Genomic DNA, 18,202 nt, shown 5'->3' with positions numbered 1-18,202 from the left:
AATGGATTACTTTTACTTTGTCATATATCGTTAATTCCTGAAGTAATTATCGATTAAATTACATTTAGCTTCGTTCTGGATCGAAGTAATAGATAGATACTACTTCGAAATTTTTGGTAATAATCGAAGTAGTTGATACTATTTTACAGCAACAAATTATATTGCTTCGAAGTTATAAGTAGATTTTACTTCGGATTTTATGAATAAAGTGAAGTATTTTTTCTCTTTTTACTTCATTATTTTTAGACTTCAGTAATTTTGAGCATCACAAAAGGTAACTTCATAAGCCTTGATCAAAATAAGCCATGATTTCAGCATATGTTTATACAAAACAAATCTTCCTAAATATGATCAAAATAAGCTATAAAAAACCAAAAACATGTACTGGTTCATTCACACAACCTGCAATTCACTTCAAATACGAGTACACAAATTCACTCCATTCGATTCTCACGTCATCATATTGTGTCTGCGTATAGTACTGGTTCTTCACACAACCTGCAAACTGCAATTTAGAAAGAACCATCATGTTATGTTTTGTAACTGAAAACACTAAATCAAAACACAGTAAGTTGACAAAAAAAATCATGAATTAAATTAACAAAAGCATGATAAGACAAATAAATATGTATTGTTATATGCACTCTTATAGTAACAATAACATTTCATCAAATGTGTAATAAAAATGATCCAACAGTTTTTTGAACCTTAAGTTTTAGTAGTTCCAATCGCATGGTGATTAGATGCTCAGTTAAATTAATGTATTGCATTCTCAATTTCACATGCACTATGACAAAAAAGCAAAAAATTGTACAATGAGACTTGCTCAATAATCACACAACACGAAAGTACTGAATTAGCGGTGTGGACAGATAACTGGATCTTTCAAGTAGCCTAGCTGATATGCTGAACATTTTCTTATGGTAGCTTGGGCATGGTTCTCATGGAGATGTCAGTATTCTACCCACCTTGGTCATAAATAATGTTCAATATCGAGGTATGACTTATGATCCCTTGTCTCTCATCTTAAAACATCTAAATTTCAACTCATAATACAGTTTATATTTTGATGCCTAAGGTTCTATTGGATTTGATTTAAACTAAGCACGTGTCTAGAAAGGTTTTGTCATTGTTATTAGCAAATGACTAGTATTAATTAAAAGCATTTTATAACATTAGTGCTAATAGCAAGACTATTATAGTTGTTCCTTGACAGCCTTCTATATTCTCAATCATCGTCAAGCAGAAATTTAATAGTTTATTAGGTCTATAAGGTAACCATGCCCAAATCAGTTACTAATTTCCCTCAGCTACTAATAAAACTATGCATAACACAGTTTTGTATAAAACCATAAACAGGGTGTCATCTAAGGGCGAGGAAAAAAAAGAAGGAAAGAAGCCATATTAAAGCATGAGAAGAAAGCAGTAGCAGGGCGTGAACGATTTGATTCAGTATATGCATTCCTGTTCAAAATGGAAGAAATTCACACACCTTCCTCTCCAACTGTAGATCCTCACATTCAACAATCTCCTTCATGTACCGCATGACACAGTAGTATCCACATTCAACACAACCTTGTTGTTTGAGATTACCCTAATGAATCAAAGTTAATGCAAAGTGAAAAACCAAATATATAAGAACCAGGAATGCATGTTTTCAATAAGACATACCATCAACTGTTTGAAAGTTGGTCGTTTTGGATTACCCCTCATACAAAGGTACGTCCTCACTCCACTACATTGTAAAAATAGAACTTATTTCATTTCATATTTGCTAATCAATCTATTCATAATCTACATAATCTAAAACATACTTGCACACTGTAGTTTTCCAAGCGTTATCTCGGTTCCTATTACCCATTGAGTCCAACAAATAAATTGTATCTTTGTCCTCGTTTATAACGGTCAAGATCCAGTGGTTCCTGCACGATTGTCAATATATAGCTAAGCTACTATGTATTAGGAATTGAGCAGGGATTAAAAATATACCCAGTGTTGTATGGGATAAGGCATATGCTGTCTCCGTTTGATGCTTTCAACTGATTAGCAATGTGTTGTGAAGAGGTACTGCCATCTTGAGCGGCTGGTATTTTGTTGGGATCCACAAACGACACATACTCAGCCCTGTTTGTTTCCTTCAAGTACTTGTACAAGTAACTGCATTCAAGTAATAAAAAACATGGTTACTTAAGACATGAACTCATGCAAAGAGAAGAATTGTATATAAGACATAACTTACCCCATGTAAACCAAAATTTGCCTGGACCCTATCTCTCTCATTTCCATACAGCGCATGATATCCTCTCTCAACAACGATGTACTCACATTACGTCCAAACATGGCTTCATCAAATTCGATAGGAATGGTCTCCTCCTCAGTCATCAGTCTAACAACAAAAGAATACAAAAACTTGCATGGCATTGGTAGAGCACTTTCAACTTCCTTGAATTTATTTTTCTCATCAGGAACCTCCAAAATAGCAAATGGTGGTGCAGGTTTCTCCTTTTTTTGTAATTTTAAATAATTGTAGCAAAATATACAACTATAGCAACAGAAAAGTGAACTGAAAATACCTTTGTCGTCGGAAATATCACCAATTCTTTTGGCCAGCCAACCACAGTTCCAACAGCATCTACCATTACTATTGGTCCCGACTTAAGTGGAATTGGAAGCTCTGCTTCCTCCTGTAAAACAACATCAACAGACACCTTTAAGTTGCCTTCCCCAAGTGGAGCATTGTGCAGCATTACATTTGGGCCTCCGTCGGATACTATTGTGCCATATGCCACCACATTCCCCTTATTCTTCAGAGCCAAATGACATTTTTTCCCCTGAACAATAAGATATTATCTTTTAATATCTGAAGCTAGGAAACAAATTTAATGTACCAAATATAATACAAAACCTGATTGAATGAATTGTCGCATTCAAAAACTTCCACATCATCTTCCAATATTTGAACTGCCATGTGCGATGACTTGTTAGATGCTACACATTCAGAAACTCGATCACTTATTTCTGGCATAAATCGAGCAAGAAGAGCCTTCAGTTTTTCAACTTCAGCTTTCAAAATCTTTGTTTCCTCCGCTTGCTCTTTGAAGTTTTCAGCCAAAGCCTTTGACACCAACTCCCTCTTCTTCCTTGGAGTTTTGAAGTAGACTTGGGGCTTCACAAATCCCCCTACACCTCTAACCCTTCCGTAAGGTTCTTGGCTCCCTAATGCAGTAGTTAATACGTCATTGCTTCCAGAAGATATGAACTCTCCCCTCTTTTTTTTTGTCCAACAATTCGTCCTACAAATATGGAGGTAACATTAAATATCCAATGAAGACACTTTTTCACTTATTATGAATGAACTTGAAATAAAACTAAAATAATACAATTTTTTCAGCAACTTCAGCAGTCTCTGTATTTGTGATGTTTCCGAATTTGTCTTCGCGGGCCTTACGCCAAAGGAATGACCTATCAACTTCCTCATCCTCCCTGAATATTTTTCTCTGCCTCTACAATTCCAAAAAACGATCATTTAAAACATGGCGTACTACATGAAAAGGATAATATAATGTTCCATGGATTACCAATTCAGTCTCCAATCCAATATATCCCTTGCGAGACATTTTGTGATGATACTTGCAATTGCTCGCCCGTTCCTTTTGTTTTTCATGAGTGACCTATGTCACGTAAAAAAAAGTAAATTTTTAGAAGAATGGCTAGAATTTAAAAACAATAGGATGGAGTATGATGAACTTATTATATATATTCCTGCTGTACATGAACTTATTATATACAGAACTTCATTTTGTTAATTAAATGCCCTAAATGTTTTAAATCTTGGTGCATATAATAATTTAAATATAACATGATAATATCATCAAGTACCTCCCAAGATGGATGTAGCCTCTCATCAACAAAAGCTTTCCAAATTGCAGATGGGATCTGATACTGCTCCGGTGGTGACCTCAGTTTTTCAGGATTATCTCTATATGGACAGACAAACCTACTGTTGAGTTTGTTTTTGAAGTCTCTCCATTTCTGGCTTGCTGAACTCATCACTGTCGCCTCGCTTTGAGGTGCTAAGTCAAAGACATTCTGTAACACACAGCAGTAATTGCTATCAGTTTGTATATTGAAAAAATCACAATGAAAAAAAAACATAAGCAATCTCATAAGGAAGTGTATTATTGGATTATACTCACCGATATTTCTTCCCACACTTTCTGTTTCATGTTCTCTGGAACAGTGGGCCATGACTTTATGTTAATAGGCACCATGGATCTAACAATAGAGCCTATGAAAGATTGTAGTGCCTTCCCATTTTCATTGTACACAGGTCGTCCTATGTCATCATATTCAATCGTCGACTTTTTTCCCCATCTCGCAGCAGCAATAAGTCTGCACATTGATGTAGGCCCCCGAGTCTTCTTCTGCCCAGTAATAGGAGGTTCTTTTATTTCAGTCTCTCCTCGTAGCTCTGCAGCTGCTAACCCATCAACATCTTGGTGTAGTTCGGTGTCCTCAACTACACGTGGCTCATCATATTTTGCTATTTTTCATTGTTTTTTAGGACGCATTGTTCTTTTCCCTACATATAGGAAAATAAATGATGAGATAACGGTATATAAAGTCTACAGTGACAATATAATAAAAGAAGACGTGATACAAATAATAACATTAACACATACGAACAAGTAAAAATAATACTAGTAAAAACAATAAATATTAATGCAGATGACATAAAAGTGGAAAACATCATTTTTTTCTTGTTTGTTACAAAGAAACCCTCTTTAGAAGATCTAAAGTATCCTTCATGTGTAGGAATACAATGAATATCAACATTATCAATTGGTCGAGCTTCGGGAATTATGGTCCAAAGATCCTCTTCTCCCTCGTAACATCTATTTGGAACTTGAAGCACTATTGACCACCCTTTGTTCAGTGGGTCAGCAACATAAAATACTTGTCTAACTTGACTTGCAAGCACAAATTCATCCTTCTGGTGGCCTCGTTTGTTCAGATTAACTAAGGTGAAGCCACATTCATCATTGTATTGTATTCCTTTGTCATTTGATACCCATGCGCACTTGAAAAGAGGAACTTGAAATTGATGATAGTCTAGTTCCCATATCTCTTCAATAACTCCATAAAAAGTCACATTCTCTAACACGGGATTCTTATCTTTGGCACTACAAACAAGCATCGTGTTGGCAAGTAGAGAAACACCACTGTTTTGACAAACTTTCTCATCATCCCACTCTTTTGTTTGGTATAAATTGCCATTTATGACATAGCTATCACACTTTAAGACTCGCACACGTGGTCCATGGGCCAGCCATCTCAATGACGATGTCATTCCACCATTGCAACTATCGATTTCAGCAGCCACCTAACATGCATTCCTATTAATTAGTGTGATCAAAACAATGATTAACAAATATTGTATGTTAGCATCTTCTACATCACCTTTGCACGAAACCAGTCAATGAACCTCTTATTATGAGCATCTTGTATCCACCTTGCATCTTTCTGTTTCTTGGGAAACATTGTCTTCAAGAAGGATTTGTGTTCACTGAAGAATTTTACTTCTAAAGTTTTATTTTCATGAATACATATGGACTGCCAAGTACATATAATTATTAGTTATGCAGTACACTTACATAATGTATGGAGATATTTCTTCTGTATTTTCTAGAACAGTCAAGTGTGCTTATTGGAGATCAATTTGTTGGACGATGATTGATGAATTGCTTGCTGAGAATCCAGGAATGCTTGCGTTTGGGTCACGTAGTGATTTAGGGACCCCAACAGGATCAAGGTCATTGAGATATTCTGAACAAAATTCAACTGCTTCTTCTGCTGCATATCTCCGAACAATGCAACCTTCTGGATATTTTCGACTGCCTACGTAACTTTTCAACATCTTCATGCATCTTTCAAATGGGTACATCCATCTGAAGTAGACTGGTCCACATAATTGGACTTCACGAACAAGATGAACTGTTAAGTGGAGCATGATATCGAAGAAAGAAGGGGGGAAATACTGCTCCAATAAGCAGAGTGTAATGATCAAGTCAGATTGCAGCTTATCTAACTTGGCTACATCGATAATCTTGCAACAAATATCTTTGAAGAAGAAGCATAATCTTATGACAGCATATCTAACATATTTTGGCAGAGAATTACGTATGACTATTGGCAGGAAGTGCTGCATTATAACATGAGAATCATGTGATTTCAAGCTACTTAGCTTCATCTCATCCATGCAGACAAGATTCTTCATGTTTGATGAGAAACCTTCCGGAACTTTTATATCCATTAATGACCTACATACTTGTAATCTCTCATTTTTTGTGAATGAGCATGCTGCAGGAGGTAGATATGTTCTTTTCTCACCAATTTTAGGAGTCAATTGAGGCCTAATTCCCATCTGAACCATGTCCAACCTAGCTGCCACATTGTCCTTAGTTTTTCCCTTGATGTTCATCAAAGTATTAATCAGAGACTCGAAAACATTTTTCTCAATGTGCATAACATCGAGACAATGCCTAACATGTAGGTATTTCCAGTATGGAAGATTGAAAAAAATTGACTTCTTCTTACAACATTTACTGAAATTTGTAGCTCCAACATACTTTTCTTCTTCAATGTCTTCCACAATATTCTCCTTTGCTTTTTTCCTTATTTTCCCATTCACACTTGTTTTCTTTCCAAACTCACATGTCATGTCTGAAAGCTTGTCAAACAACTTAATTCTAAATAATGGCCTACCTGCTTCACCAAGTTCCTCCATGCCATTAAACTCCTTTATTTGCCTCCGATATGGATGAAATCGTGGTAGGAATCGTCTATGCCCAGCAAATGACATTTTCTTCCCATTTGGTAAGTGCTTTGCATAAGTATCCTCACCATATATTGGGCATGCGTAATAACCATGTGTAGTACATCCACTAAGGTTACCATATGCAGGAAAGTCGTTGATGGTCCATAAAAGAACTGCTTTAAGAGTGAAAATCTCCCTTCGATAAGCATCATAAACTCCATCAACTCCTTCCCACAAGAGCTGCAAATCATAAACCAGAACCTCAAGGTAGACGTCGATATCGTTTCCAGGCTATTTCGGCACTGAAATGAGCATCGTTAGCATGATGAATTTCCTTTTCATGCACATGTCTGGAGGCAAATTATATGTGGCCAGCATGATTGGCCAGCAACTGTAGCGACTACTAAGATTGCTGTGAGGATTAATTCCATCGGCTGCAAGTGCCAGGCGAATATTTCTTGCCTCACTTCCAAAGTTGGGCCACATATGATCCACCAATTTCCATGACGGTGAATCAACTGGATGGCGTAACTGACCAACAACTCTTGTGCTATATGCATGCCATGTTAAATTTCTGGAAGTTTCTAAAGATTTAAACATGCGCTTAAATCTTGGTATGGGAGGGAAATACCAAACCACTTTGGCAGGAACACCTTTCTTCTCAACATTTTTCTTGGTTAGCTTCCATCTTGATAAGCCACATTTCGGGCAGCTTACGCAGTCTTTATATTGTTTCCTATAAAGGATGCAATCATTGGAACAAGCATGAATCTTTTCATGACTCAAAGCCAAACAACTCAACGTCTTCTTTGCTTCATAAATTGACGATGGCAGATTGTGGTTATCTGGCAGCATGTCCCCAAAATCTGCTAGTAGATCTGAAAATAGAGCATCACTCATCCCATGCCTTGCTTTGGTATTGTATAGTTTTACAAGTGCACTCAACTTTGTGTAACGTTTGCATCCCTTATACAGTGGCTTCTCTGCTTCCTCCAAAAACTTCATAAATGCTTCTGGATTTTCTGTATGGTTATCATACGCTGCCTCACACAAATTAACTGTTTCAAAATCATCATGACAATTATCAGTTGGCTCTTGGTTGACACTCGAATTTAATCTATCCTTCTCCGCAGCCTCACCATGCCAAATCCAATTCAAATAATTTTTACTGAAATCATTGAAGTAAAGATGCTCCCGAATCCACATAACCGCTCCCTTTTTAAGATTCATACATTTGCAACAAGGACAATGGATTAAATTGGGGTCGATATGTGGATTCTGCAAACAACTTCTAATGAATTGTTCCACACCCTCCTCATACTCTTTGGACCTCCTATCTAAGTAAATCTAGAATTTATCCATTATAGTACAACAGAATCCCAAGAACTTCTTCAGAATTATCGTGCTAAAATTATTTACCGCTAGCTCAATGTGTTCTTTGATCAAAACCTGAAGATACTACATATATGTTAAGCAAACGTTAGAGTAAGACTGCAAAAAGGTAGTCAAATTCATATCGAACACAGTTCCATATTTTATACTCATTCCAACAGCTGTCAATATTTTCTACTCATCATGAAGAAAAATAATGCGTATTTTGTATAATATGTGAATATATAAAGAACGAAAGCATGACACCAGTTGAATTTCCAAACACTTGTCTTTTTTCGAACATGCACACTCAATCATTTGACATATGAATGCTCTTAAATAGATTGAATCTATTGGGTTGTCAGCAATCCAGTGTCGGAGACCATTCAGCCTGATAGTAGTAAAAGAAAACCCCTCTAATTTCTGATTTAAAAGTTAGTTTTTCATAATCATGCTGTTGTGATTGTTGAAATTTGTGATGGAAGTAGTTTTGAGTTCGTTTAATCCAATTGTAACCAAATTTCTTGAAATTTATGGTGGTTATAAATTGTTCATGGATGGATCATTTCAGAATGTAGGAGATATGCTGGGTTGCATTTGTACAAGTTGTGTGATACATTTTCAGAGAGCTTACACAAGTTTTTTTATTAGAACTTTTTTTGTCATCCTGAGGAGTTAGGAAAGGTTTGAGATGTAACTATAGAAAGTGTGAATAGTAATTTTATTTAGTTTTATTGTATTTTTACTCTCATATTTTTTTTAGCCAAAGATTTACTTTAAATTTTATTAAATTATTTATCTTAAGTGGTATCATAGTTAGAAATTGTTAAATTAAATTGTTGTATTTGTGATGGATGAAGCAGTTACACATTTAATCTCAATAAGTGATAGCATAGTTGAGATTGTCTGATTCTGAAATGTTGTATTTGGGATCTTCATAATGGATGAAACAGGTAGCACAAAGACAAATTATGTTCCCTTGTCTGGTGAGAATTTACTATAACTATTAGTGAGTGTTGTATTTAAAAGTTATTATCATCATCTACCTAGTGGAGAAAATGCTAATTAAGCTATCTTATGCCAAAGAGAGTAGCAAATAATAGAGAGATGTAATCACTCTTTATCAAATTATACCTAGTGTGGATCGAGTATACAACACAAGGCATTAGATAGAAATTGGATGCATCTCTATTTTATTTCAATCCATTTCAAGAGGGCAAAGATAAAGTATCTGATCACATTTATATAAAGAAAGGCGGCATTCATCATCAAGATTTGAATAGGAGTGTAGTGGTCACCGAGAGAGCAAGGACAAAATAGAAATTATAAAGGTGAGTGTTCTAGCAATATTGATTTGTATATGAATGTTGATGGTTGCTTAGCAAATTGTCTGAACAAGGAAACAAAAACACACATTAGTTACATTAGTTTTTGCTATCTCATGGGAAAACAATCCATCTTCTATAGTTGATATTTAAATTCAATTGGTGCTATGCTTGCTTGCATTAGGAGGCAGGTATTTTTTTTTAAGAAAAATTAATACATGTGGAACTGAGATTTTGAGGGACAACTTGAAGGAGTAAGAGTACAACACATGTCTTACTCTAACTTGAAAGCATGCGTATTTTTAGGTAATGACCTCGTAAACATAGAGAATGAAAAAAAAAAAACAAAAAAAATTTCCAAACACTTGTCTTTGTTGGAAGAATAGCACCAAACCTACAACAAATTGGAGACCGTCTAAAACATGATTTTGCAAAATAAAGGAGGAGAAAAAGAAGAAGAATAAGAAAAAGAAATCGAAGGAAAGAAAACATACGGTATATCTCAAACACTTGCAACCTAAACCCTGCGTAAGAAAGTTCAAGTTGTCAAACCTTATTTCAGAAGCCCTAACGAGGAAACCTTCGTCTCTGTTGCCTAAGACTCCAAATCGGAAGCCCTAACGAGAGGGAACGGAGAGGACTGAAATGAAGGGGAAGGAAGAGGAGGTCCAACCTTATTTCGGCAGAGGGAAGCCCTAACGAGAGGGAACGGAGAGGACTGAAATGAAGGGGAAGGAAGAGGAGGTCCAACCTTATTTCGGCAGAGGGAAGTTAACGAAAAAGTGGGGGGAAATAAAAGTGGTCTCAAAATAAAAGTTAACTCTTGTACTATTACTTCGGAGTAAACACTAAAAATTCTATTCACGACGTTACTACTTCGGTATTTAACAACTTTCCGAAGTAATAGCTTATTTCAGTTTAAAGCGAAGCCCACGTTTTTAAATATGCGAAGTCTATATTTGTATATACTTCGTCAATTTTTTCAGCGAAGTTGCTTATACACTTTTACCTCTTATATTTAAATTGATGAAGTAAATCATGGCGAAGTAAAACGTCGTTTTTCACATAGTGTAAGAGGAGTTTTTTTAACTTTATTATCTTGTCAACCTATTTATTTGACAAATTAATAGTTGGTTTTCTTCGGTCACACAAATAATAGCAGTGACTCTGATGGGGAGGATACTATTAGACGTGCCTAAGTGTAGACCATTACTTGACACTAAGTCCATTAATAAGATTGTGCCCCTTCTGATGGGGAAGATCACACGCTCTTAATTAACTTCCTATAGTCATCCAAAATGGAAGTTTAATCTAGTGATCCGCAAACAAGCTCATCCGATATGGAGGAAGGCACTCAGAGCCAACGCGCAAGCTTGTTGCATCAATTATAAACCAATAATGGAGATTGTGGAATTTATTTAAAAATAAATCCCTCTCTCACTTAGTTATTTAAAGTGAGGAATTTTGACTATGCTAGCCTACTTAACATGCATACTAACAAGCACACACAGCACAGCATAAAAAGCAATAAATAGAAAAACTAATTTTCAACAATTATGGCTTTTATCTATTGTTGTCCTCCGTGTGTCGCCAACCCTAACTGCTGCCATCTTTGGCACCTGCCACCGGGCCTAGTTGTCACATCCATCTTGCTCCTTGTTCCGTTGCACCTCTGATCCTCAAAAGGTTCCACGCCTTGCAAGATTCGATCCGTGACATAAATAAAATTTTACATTTTTCGATCCTATATTCCTCGAAGGCATGTACATGTATCTAGATCAAAAAATAAAATTCTATTAAAACTAAATACAGCTCCTGCTGTATTTTATAATACAATCATGCACACACAATAAAATACCCTTGACATGTCCAAGGGTCCAATCACACACACAATATCTATAAGCCATAATAGTTGGATCCTGCATCCACAAAGTTAGCACATCCTACTATTATACTGCCTAAATTATGTATGACATGTGCATAATTAAACTAATACCAAATACACAGAGGCAAAACCCTAGCTCTGATACCAATTGTTGGTTGCTACTCGGAAAACCTAATGGTTCCACTGTACAAAAATTTTGTACAAAGGTCTGAACCTTTTCCTAGCTACTATGTGTTCTTTTAAATTAAACTTGGATCGCCTGGGAAACTTAACACGTTTGATCCTAAGTTTAATTTATTTGTTCTTTTAGGTTTAGACTTGGATCTCCTGCGGAGCTTAACATGTTCGATCCAAATCACCTAGGTTATTAATTTCATTAAATATTAATTTCCAAAATTGCCTTCCAGGACTGCATGGCGAGGCACATGACCTTCTTGGATATGGGAACAACCACCACCGCCTAGACAAAGCCTTTTAAGGAAAGCTAATATTTAATTTCCTTAACTAACTTTAGGTCAACCAAAAGGAACAATCAAATCACAAGGAAAAGAAAAACAAAAGAACACAACATCGAAAACTAATTTGAAATACTAGAATCGCATGCCTCTTGTATTTGGTATTTCTACAAAGAAATAAAACTAGTATGATGCGGAAATTAAATACTAGTATACCTTTTCTTTTGCAAACAAAAACCTCTAGGTCTTCTACCGCATTCCTCTTCTAATCCCGGATGTTGTGTGGGCAACGATCTTCCGAGACGAGAACCACCAAGGCACCTTCTTCTACCTTCCTTCAAGTTTCGGCCAAGCATATCTTCTAAAGGATGAAGAACCTTTTTCACCAACCAAGCTCCAAGGGATGCAAGCTTTCTCTCCTTCTTCCTCAAGCTAGATCCGGCCACCTCCTCCAAGCTCCAAGAGATAAAGGATTTCGGCCACACAAGAGGAAGAGAGAAAAGGAGAAGGGCCGGCCACACCAAGGAAGAAAAGAGGGAGAAAATAGAATAGAGTTGTTAGCCATGAAGCCTCCTCTACCCCCTCTTTTATAATCCTTGGTCTTGGCAAATAAAGAAATTTAATAAAAAAACCTCCTTAATTCTTTTTCCATGAAAAAGAAAAATTATTTAATTAAAAATAATTTTCTTTTCTTAATAACAATGGTCGGCCACCTCAAGCCCCAAATCAAGGAAAGTTTTAATAAAAATAAGAATTAAAACTTCCTAATTTGTTTCCGAAAATTTATAAAAATTTCTCCAATAATTTTAATCCCTTCATGATTGGTTAATAAAAAGGAAATTTTATAAATTAAAATCTTTCTTTTAAATATGTGGATAAAAAGAAAGTTATCTCTAAAAATTAAAATCTCTTTTAATCTACAAATAAGGAAAGATATCAAATCTTTTCTTAATCTCTTGTAGTAACTTATAAAAGAGAATATTTAATTTTTAAACTCTCTTGTAAATCATGAACATGGTTAAAAATGAAAGTTTTCTTAAAATTTAAAATCCACCTTTTAATCAACAAATAAAGAAAGATTTTAAATTTTAAACTCTCTTTTAAACATGTAGATGATTTACAAATAAGGAAAGTTTTTGACAAAAATTAAAACCATCCTTTTAATCTGCAAATAAGGAAAGAGATTAATCTCTTCTCTTAATCTTTTGTAGAAAGCTATAAAAGGAAATTTTTAATTTTTAAACTCTCTTTTAAAAATAATGATATCCACATAAGAAATAATTTTAATAAAAATCCTTTTTTAATATTTTAGTGGCCGACCACCTAAGCTTGGGACCCAAGCTTTGGCCGGCCACAAACTTGGCTCATCCATTTGGTCTTGGCCGGCCCTAGCTTGGGTTCCAAGCTAGCTTGGCCAGCCCCATTGGATGGGTAAGAAGGTGGGTATGTGGTGAGTATAAATCTCTATATACAAGAGGCTACGATAGGGACCGAGAGGAGGAATTGGTTTTGGTCTCCTGATGAAATTAAGCTTCCAATGTTCGCCCCGAACACACAACTTAATTTCATCAATAATAATTCATTCAACTAAAGAACTATTATTGAACTACCGCACCAATCCCAAATTACATTTTGGGCTCCTTCTTATTATGAGTGTGTTAGTCTCCCTGTGTTTAAGATGTCGAATGTCCACTAATTAAGTGAGTTACTGACAACTCATTTAATTAATATCTTAGTCCAAGAGTAGTACCACTCAACCTTATCATCATGTCGGACTAAGTCCACCTGCAGGGTTTAACATGATGATCCTTATGAGCTCCTCTTGGGGACATTCTCAACCTAGATCACTAGGACACAGTTTCCTTCTATAATCAACAACACACACTATAAGTGATATCATTTCCCAACTTATCGGGCTTATTGATTTATCGAACTAAATCTCACCCATTGATAAATTAAAGAAATAAATATCAAATATATGTGCTTGTTATTATATTAGGTTTAAGAGCACACACTTCCATAATAACTGAGGTCTTTGTTCCTTTATAAAGTCAGTATAAAAGAAACGACCTCTAATGGTCCTACTCAATACACTCTAAGTGTACTAGTGTAATTATATAGTTAAGATAAACTAATACCTAATTACACTACGACCTTCCAATGGTTTATTCCTTTCCATCTTGGTCGTGAGCTACTGTTTATAATTTATAAGGTACTGATAACATGATCCTCTTTGTGTGACATCACACACCATTTTATCTACAATATAAATTAATTGAACAACTACATTTATCATAAATGTAGACATTTGACCAATGTGATTCTTTATTTCTAGATAAATGTTTATACCAAAAGCTAGGCTTTTAGTATACATCCTAACAATCTCCCACTTATACTAAAAGACTAAGCTGCTATATTTGCTGCCATGCATCTGAATCCCAACCCTTCAACATGCCCATCAAAAGCTCTTGCCTTAAGGGCCTTAGTGAAAAGATCTATAGGTCATCATCTGATGCAATCTAGGCAACAACAACTTCTCCTCGTTTATACGATTTCTCGTATTGGGTGGTACTTGCGCTCTATTGTGTTTACTTACCTTATAGACTCATGGTTTTTTCGAGTTTGCTACTGCACCACTATTATTACAATAAATTGTAATAATCTTTAGACAAACCAGAAATCATATCTAAGTCTATCTTGAGGTTTTTGAGTCATTCAGCTTTTATGACTACCTCAGAGGCTTGCCATATACTCAGCTTCTATGGTGGAGTCCAGAAAAACAACTATGCTTATCACTCTTCCATAGTTATGTCTTTACCTCCTAAAGTAAACACAAAACCCCGAGGTTGACTTACTATTGTCCCTATCCGATTGGAAGTCAAAATCTGTGCAACCCACAGGGACCAAATTAACTGCCTTGTAAGCTAGCATATAATCTCTAGTGCCTCTAAGGTACTTCAATATATGCTTTACTGCAGTCCAATGTCCTTGTCCAGGGTTACTTTGATATCTGCTAACTATGCCCTTGGCAAAACAGATTTCTGATCTTGTGTATAGCATACATTAGGCTTCCGACAGCCGAAGTATAAAGAACTGCCTTCATTTCCTCTATCTCCTTTGATGTCTACGGAGACATCTCTTTAGATAAAGTTACTCCATGCCAAAAAGGTAAGAAACCTTTCTTGGAATTATGCATGCTTAAAACGAGCAAGGATTTTTTCGATATATGAAGCTTGGGATAAGTAAAATATTCTTTTCTTGCGATCCCTTATTACTTTGATCCCAAGAATATATACATTCTACCAAGTCCTTCATATCGAATTGTTTGGACAACCATACCCTTACTTCTGACAACAATTTGATATTGTTTCCAACTACCAAAAATGTTATCTACGTATAGTACAAGAAATATCACCACGTTTCCATCACACCTATTGTATACACAAAACTTATCTGGTTACTAAATAAATCCATAGGTCTGGATTACTTTGATAAACCGGATGTTCCAAGACCTTGAAGCTTTGCCTCAGTCCATAGACTGTTTGAGCTTGCACACTAGATGCTCTATGCCCTTTGCAATGAACCCATCTGGTTGCTTTATATGGATGCTTTCTTCAAGACTTCCATTACGGAATGTTGTCTTGACATCCACTTGACAAATAGATAAAAGAATCCGGATAGACTTAAGCATGGCTACCAGTGAAAAAGTTTTCTTTATCATCAAGCCTTGCTTTGAAAGTTTTCACCTTCCTGTCTATCCATCTTTTCCTATTGTAGATCTATTTTCACCGAATGGCTTTTACACCATCTGGTGGTTCTACAATCTTCCAGATTTTATTAGAATACATATATTCTAATTCTGTATTCATTGGTCTTTGCCAAGATGCTGCATCTTTATCTTAGAGTGATTCATCATATGTCAGAGATCAGGCTCATGTTCATTTGGGATCAAGTCCAAAAACTCTCCCAAAACATGAATCTTTTAGGTTTGCTTGACAACCCTCCCACTACGATGATGCACTGTCTATAATTGTGTATCAATTGTGATACGTGTTGCAGTTTCTTGTGATATTTCATCTTGTACAGTTGGTACTAGATTAGACGTGTCTTTTATTAAGAACAAATTTACTTATGAGCTTGTGGTTTATTATATAGTCCTCTTCTAAAAATCAGTCATTGATGCTAACAATGACCTTCTGATTTTTAAGACTATTAACCTACTTTCGTTTCTCTAAGATAACCCACAAACAAGTGAATTCCTATCCAACTTATCATTGTCTCTCTTCAGCATATGTGCTGGACTACCTGAATCCGAATATGCTTCAAAATAGGCTTACGCCTATTCAGCAATTCTATATGAGTAGAGAGTTCTGACTTTGGAAGGTACTATGTTCACTTTCTTTTTCAGAGTATATCCTTAAAATGAACTTGGTAATTTTCTGAATAACTCATCATCAATCTAATTATTTCCATAAGAGTCCTATACCTTCTTTCTACTACACCATTCTGAACCTGGTACACCCCAACAGAATGGTGTAGTTAGTTGGGATTGAATCCCTACTTTTGATAAGTGACTCCTAAATTGTCCCAAGAGATACTTGTCACTACGATCTTACCATAGTGACTTGATACATTTACTTTATCGTTTCTCCACATCAGCCTTGTACTCTTTGAACTAATCAAAGCACTTAGTCTTGCGGCACATTAAGTAAATGTATTTGTATCTTGAATAGTTGTCTATAAAATAGACGAAATATTCGATACTACCTCTTGTCTGGATAGTCATAGGATCGCACAAATCAGAATGAACCAATTCCAATGTATCTTTGGCTCCATACCCCTTATACTTAAAAGCTTCTCGGTTATTTTTCCTTCCAAGTAAGACTCGCAGGTTGGAAAGATTTCCATTACCAATGAACCCATAATGTAACGACCCGCCTTCTACTAGCTGAGCTGTAAGGTCGATCGCTACAGTTATGCTGTGCTAAACTATTCCCTGACCAGAACTAAAGACATAATGCGGAAACTACGCTAATTAAAATTTTGCTGAACGGCTATCACTTCTTGGTTCTATACATGCTAAGGGAGGTAATCTAACCATTCCTAACATGTTTTACCATCCCATGGCCAAGGAACAGAACTTAGACACTTCCCCGCTGATACCAGACCTCCCAATCGATCCACGGATCGATTGGAATAGTCGAATCGATCCAGTGATCGATCCAGCCAGCTACTGTATGCGGGACGTAAGTTGGATCGATCCAGTGATCGATCCAGCATGCTACTGTGCCCGGGACGATAATTTGGATCGATCGGCTGATCGATCCAGGCTTGTCAATCGATCCAGTGATCGATCCCATAACTCTCTGTTCGCGACGGAAATGGCTAGATCGATCGGCTGATCGATCCAGAGGCCTACTGTTCACGGAACAGATTGCCCAATCGATCAGCTGATCGATTGGAAACCCTCGAATCGATCAGCTGATCGATTCGAGTTACTGATTTCGTGCCAAATGTCTGATTTCAGCACTGTTTCGTGCCCCAATCACATTACCAGTACTAAAATGACTAAGAAACACTCTAATGACAACAACTAACATTCTAACAACATAAAAGAGATGTTCTAAGCATAATAAGGTGCATGGTTAACTAATTCGTAACGATTAACATACTAAAGTGCAAGATGATAAAAAGAAACACTGAAAAGTTCTAATGTTTGAAATAAAGCTTGCTAAGGTTCCCTAAGATCTCTACTCCAAGTTCCTGCCCACACACATCTTCGTAGAATTGCCCTCCAGCCTCCGCTAATCCATATTTCCTTTACCTTTATCTGCAGTATAAGGAAAAATAGTATCTGTAAGCTTAAAGCTTAGTAAGAAACCATCTACCTCACTAAATCATGCATATGATGCAAATATGTTTTTAAATCATGCTGTTTGAAAAACATACTGAATATGCAAGCATGGCATGGCATGGTATCATACAAAGCATGGCATAACATAAGCTGAACATAAAACAAAACTGATGATAACATGTCTAGAACCGTATATGAAGCTGTCATATTTAACAACTGAAATAAGCTGAGCTGATACAAAAGTGAGCTAAGCTGAAGCTGAGCTAATACTGAATTCCATTATGCTTTAAAACTGATTTGGAAAACTATTATATATATAATAGATAAAAATACTAAACATGCTGCTATAGGGCCCTGGCAACTGTACTTGCTGTGCGCGCATCCCTAACTAGACCCGGGATTGCTATGGGAGTCCAACCCAATGGATATCTAATCCAGTACAGTGCCGCTGCTGAAAGTAAAATACTGAAATACTAATTAGCTGAGTCTAGGTTA

At 36.1% G+C, this 18,202-nt stretch overlaps 2 protein-coding genes across 4 annotated transcripts; both read right to left on the bottom strand.

Annotated features, from left to right (window-relative positions):
- Window positions 1-467: 467 nt before the first annotated feature.
- On the bottom strand, window positions 468-2,418 carry LOC122050874. Of its 3 annotated transcripts, XM_042611842.1 has the most exons (3): window positions 2,240-2,418; window positions 1,990-2,157; window positions 468-505 (listed from the first exon to the last, which is right to left on the bottom strand). In XM_042611842.1, exons 1-3 carry the CDS (start codon window positions 2,380-2,382, stop codon window positions 490-492), a joined length of 327 nt encoding a protein of 108 aa, XP_042467776.1. In that variant the 5' UTR covers window positions 2,383-2,418; the 3' UTR covers window positions 468-489. The 3 variants fall into 3 exon arrangements, 2 of the variants coding, with proteins under 2 accessions (XP_042467776.1, XP_042467707.1); XR_006131300.1 differs by lacking the exon at window positions 468-505 and adding an exon at window positions 1,674-1,735 and having other exon boundaries at window positions 1,990-2,315; XM_042611773.1 differs by lacking the exon at window positions 468-505 and having other exon boundaries at window positions 1,930-2,157.
- A 3,286-nt stretch (window positions 2,419-5,704) lies between these two features.
- LOC122037063 lies at window positions 5,705-8,023 on the bottom strand. The gene is made up of 2 exons (XM_042596565.1): window positions 7,190-8,023; window positions 5,705-7,108 (listed from the first exon to the last, which is right to left on the bottom strand). Exons 1-2 carry the CDS (start codon window positions 8,021-8,023, stop codon window positions 5,705-5,707), a joined length of 2,238 nt encoding a protein of 745 aa, XP_042452499.1.
- Between the last annotated feature and the right edge of the window lie 10,179 nt (window positions 8,024-18,202).

Source organism: Zingiber officinale, chromosome 1B (assembly GCF_018446385.1).
Source record: "Zingiber officinale cultivar Zhangliang chromosome 1B, Zo_v1.1, whole genome shotgun sequence".
Classification (NCBI taxonomy): Eukaryota; Viridiplantae; Streptophyta; class Magnoliopsida; order Zingiberales; family Zingiberaceae; genus Zingiber; species Zingiber officinale.
The sequence above is the reverse complement of the archived record's forward strand: the minus strand, read 5'-3'. Positions and strand labels throughout refer to the sequence as shown.

Coding starts and splice junctions, on each gene's coding strand:
- LOC122050874 (XM_042611773.1), bottom strand. CDS start 2,382: ATGACTGAGGAGGAGACCATTCCTATCGAATTTGATGAAGCCATGTTT. Junction 2,158..2,239: donor CAAATTTTGGTTTACATGGG/GTAAGTTATGTC, acceptor ACTTGAATGCAG/TTACTTGTACAAGTACTTGA.
- LOC122037063 (XM_042596565.1), bottom strand. CDS start 8,023: ATGTGGATTCGGGAGCATCTTTACTTCAATGATTTCAGTAAAAATTAT. Junction 7,109..7,189: donor GTTGCTGGCCAATCATGCTG/GCCACATATAAT, acceptor GTGCCGAAATAG/CCTGGAAACGATATCGACGT.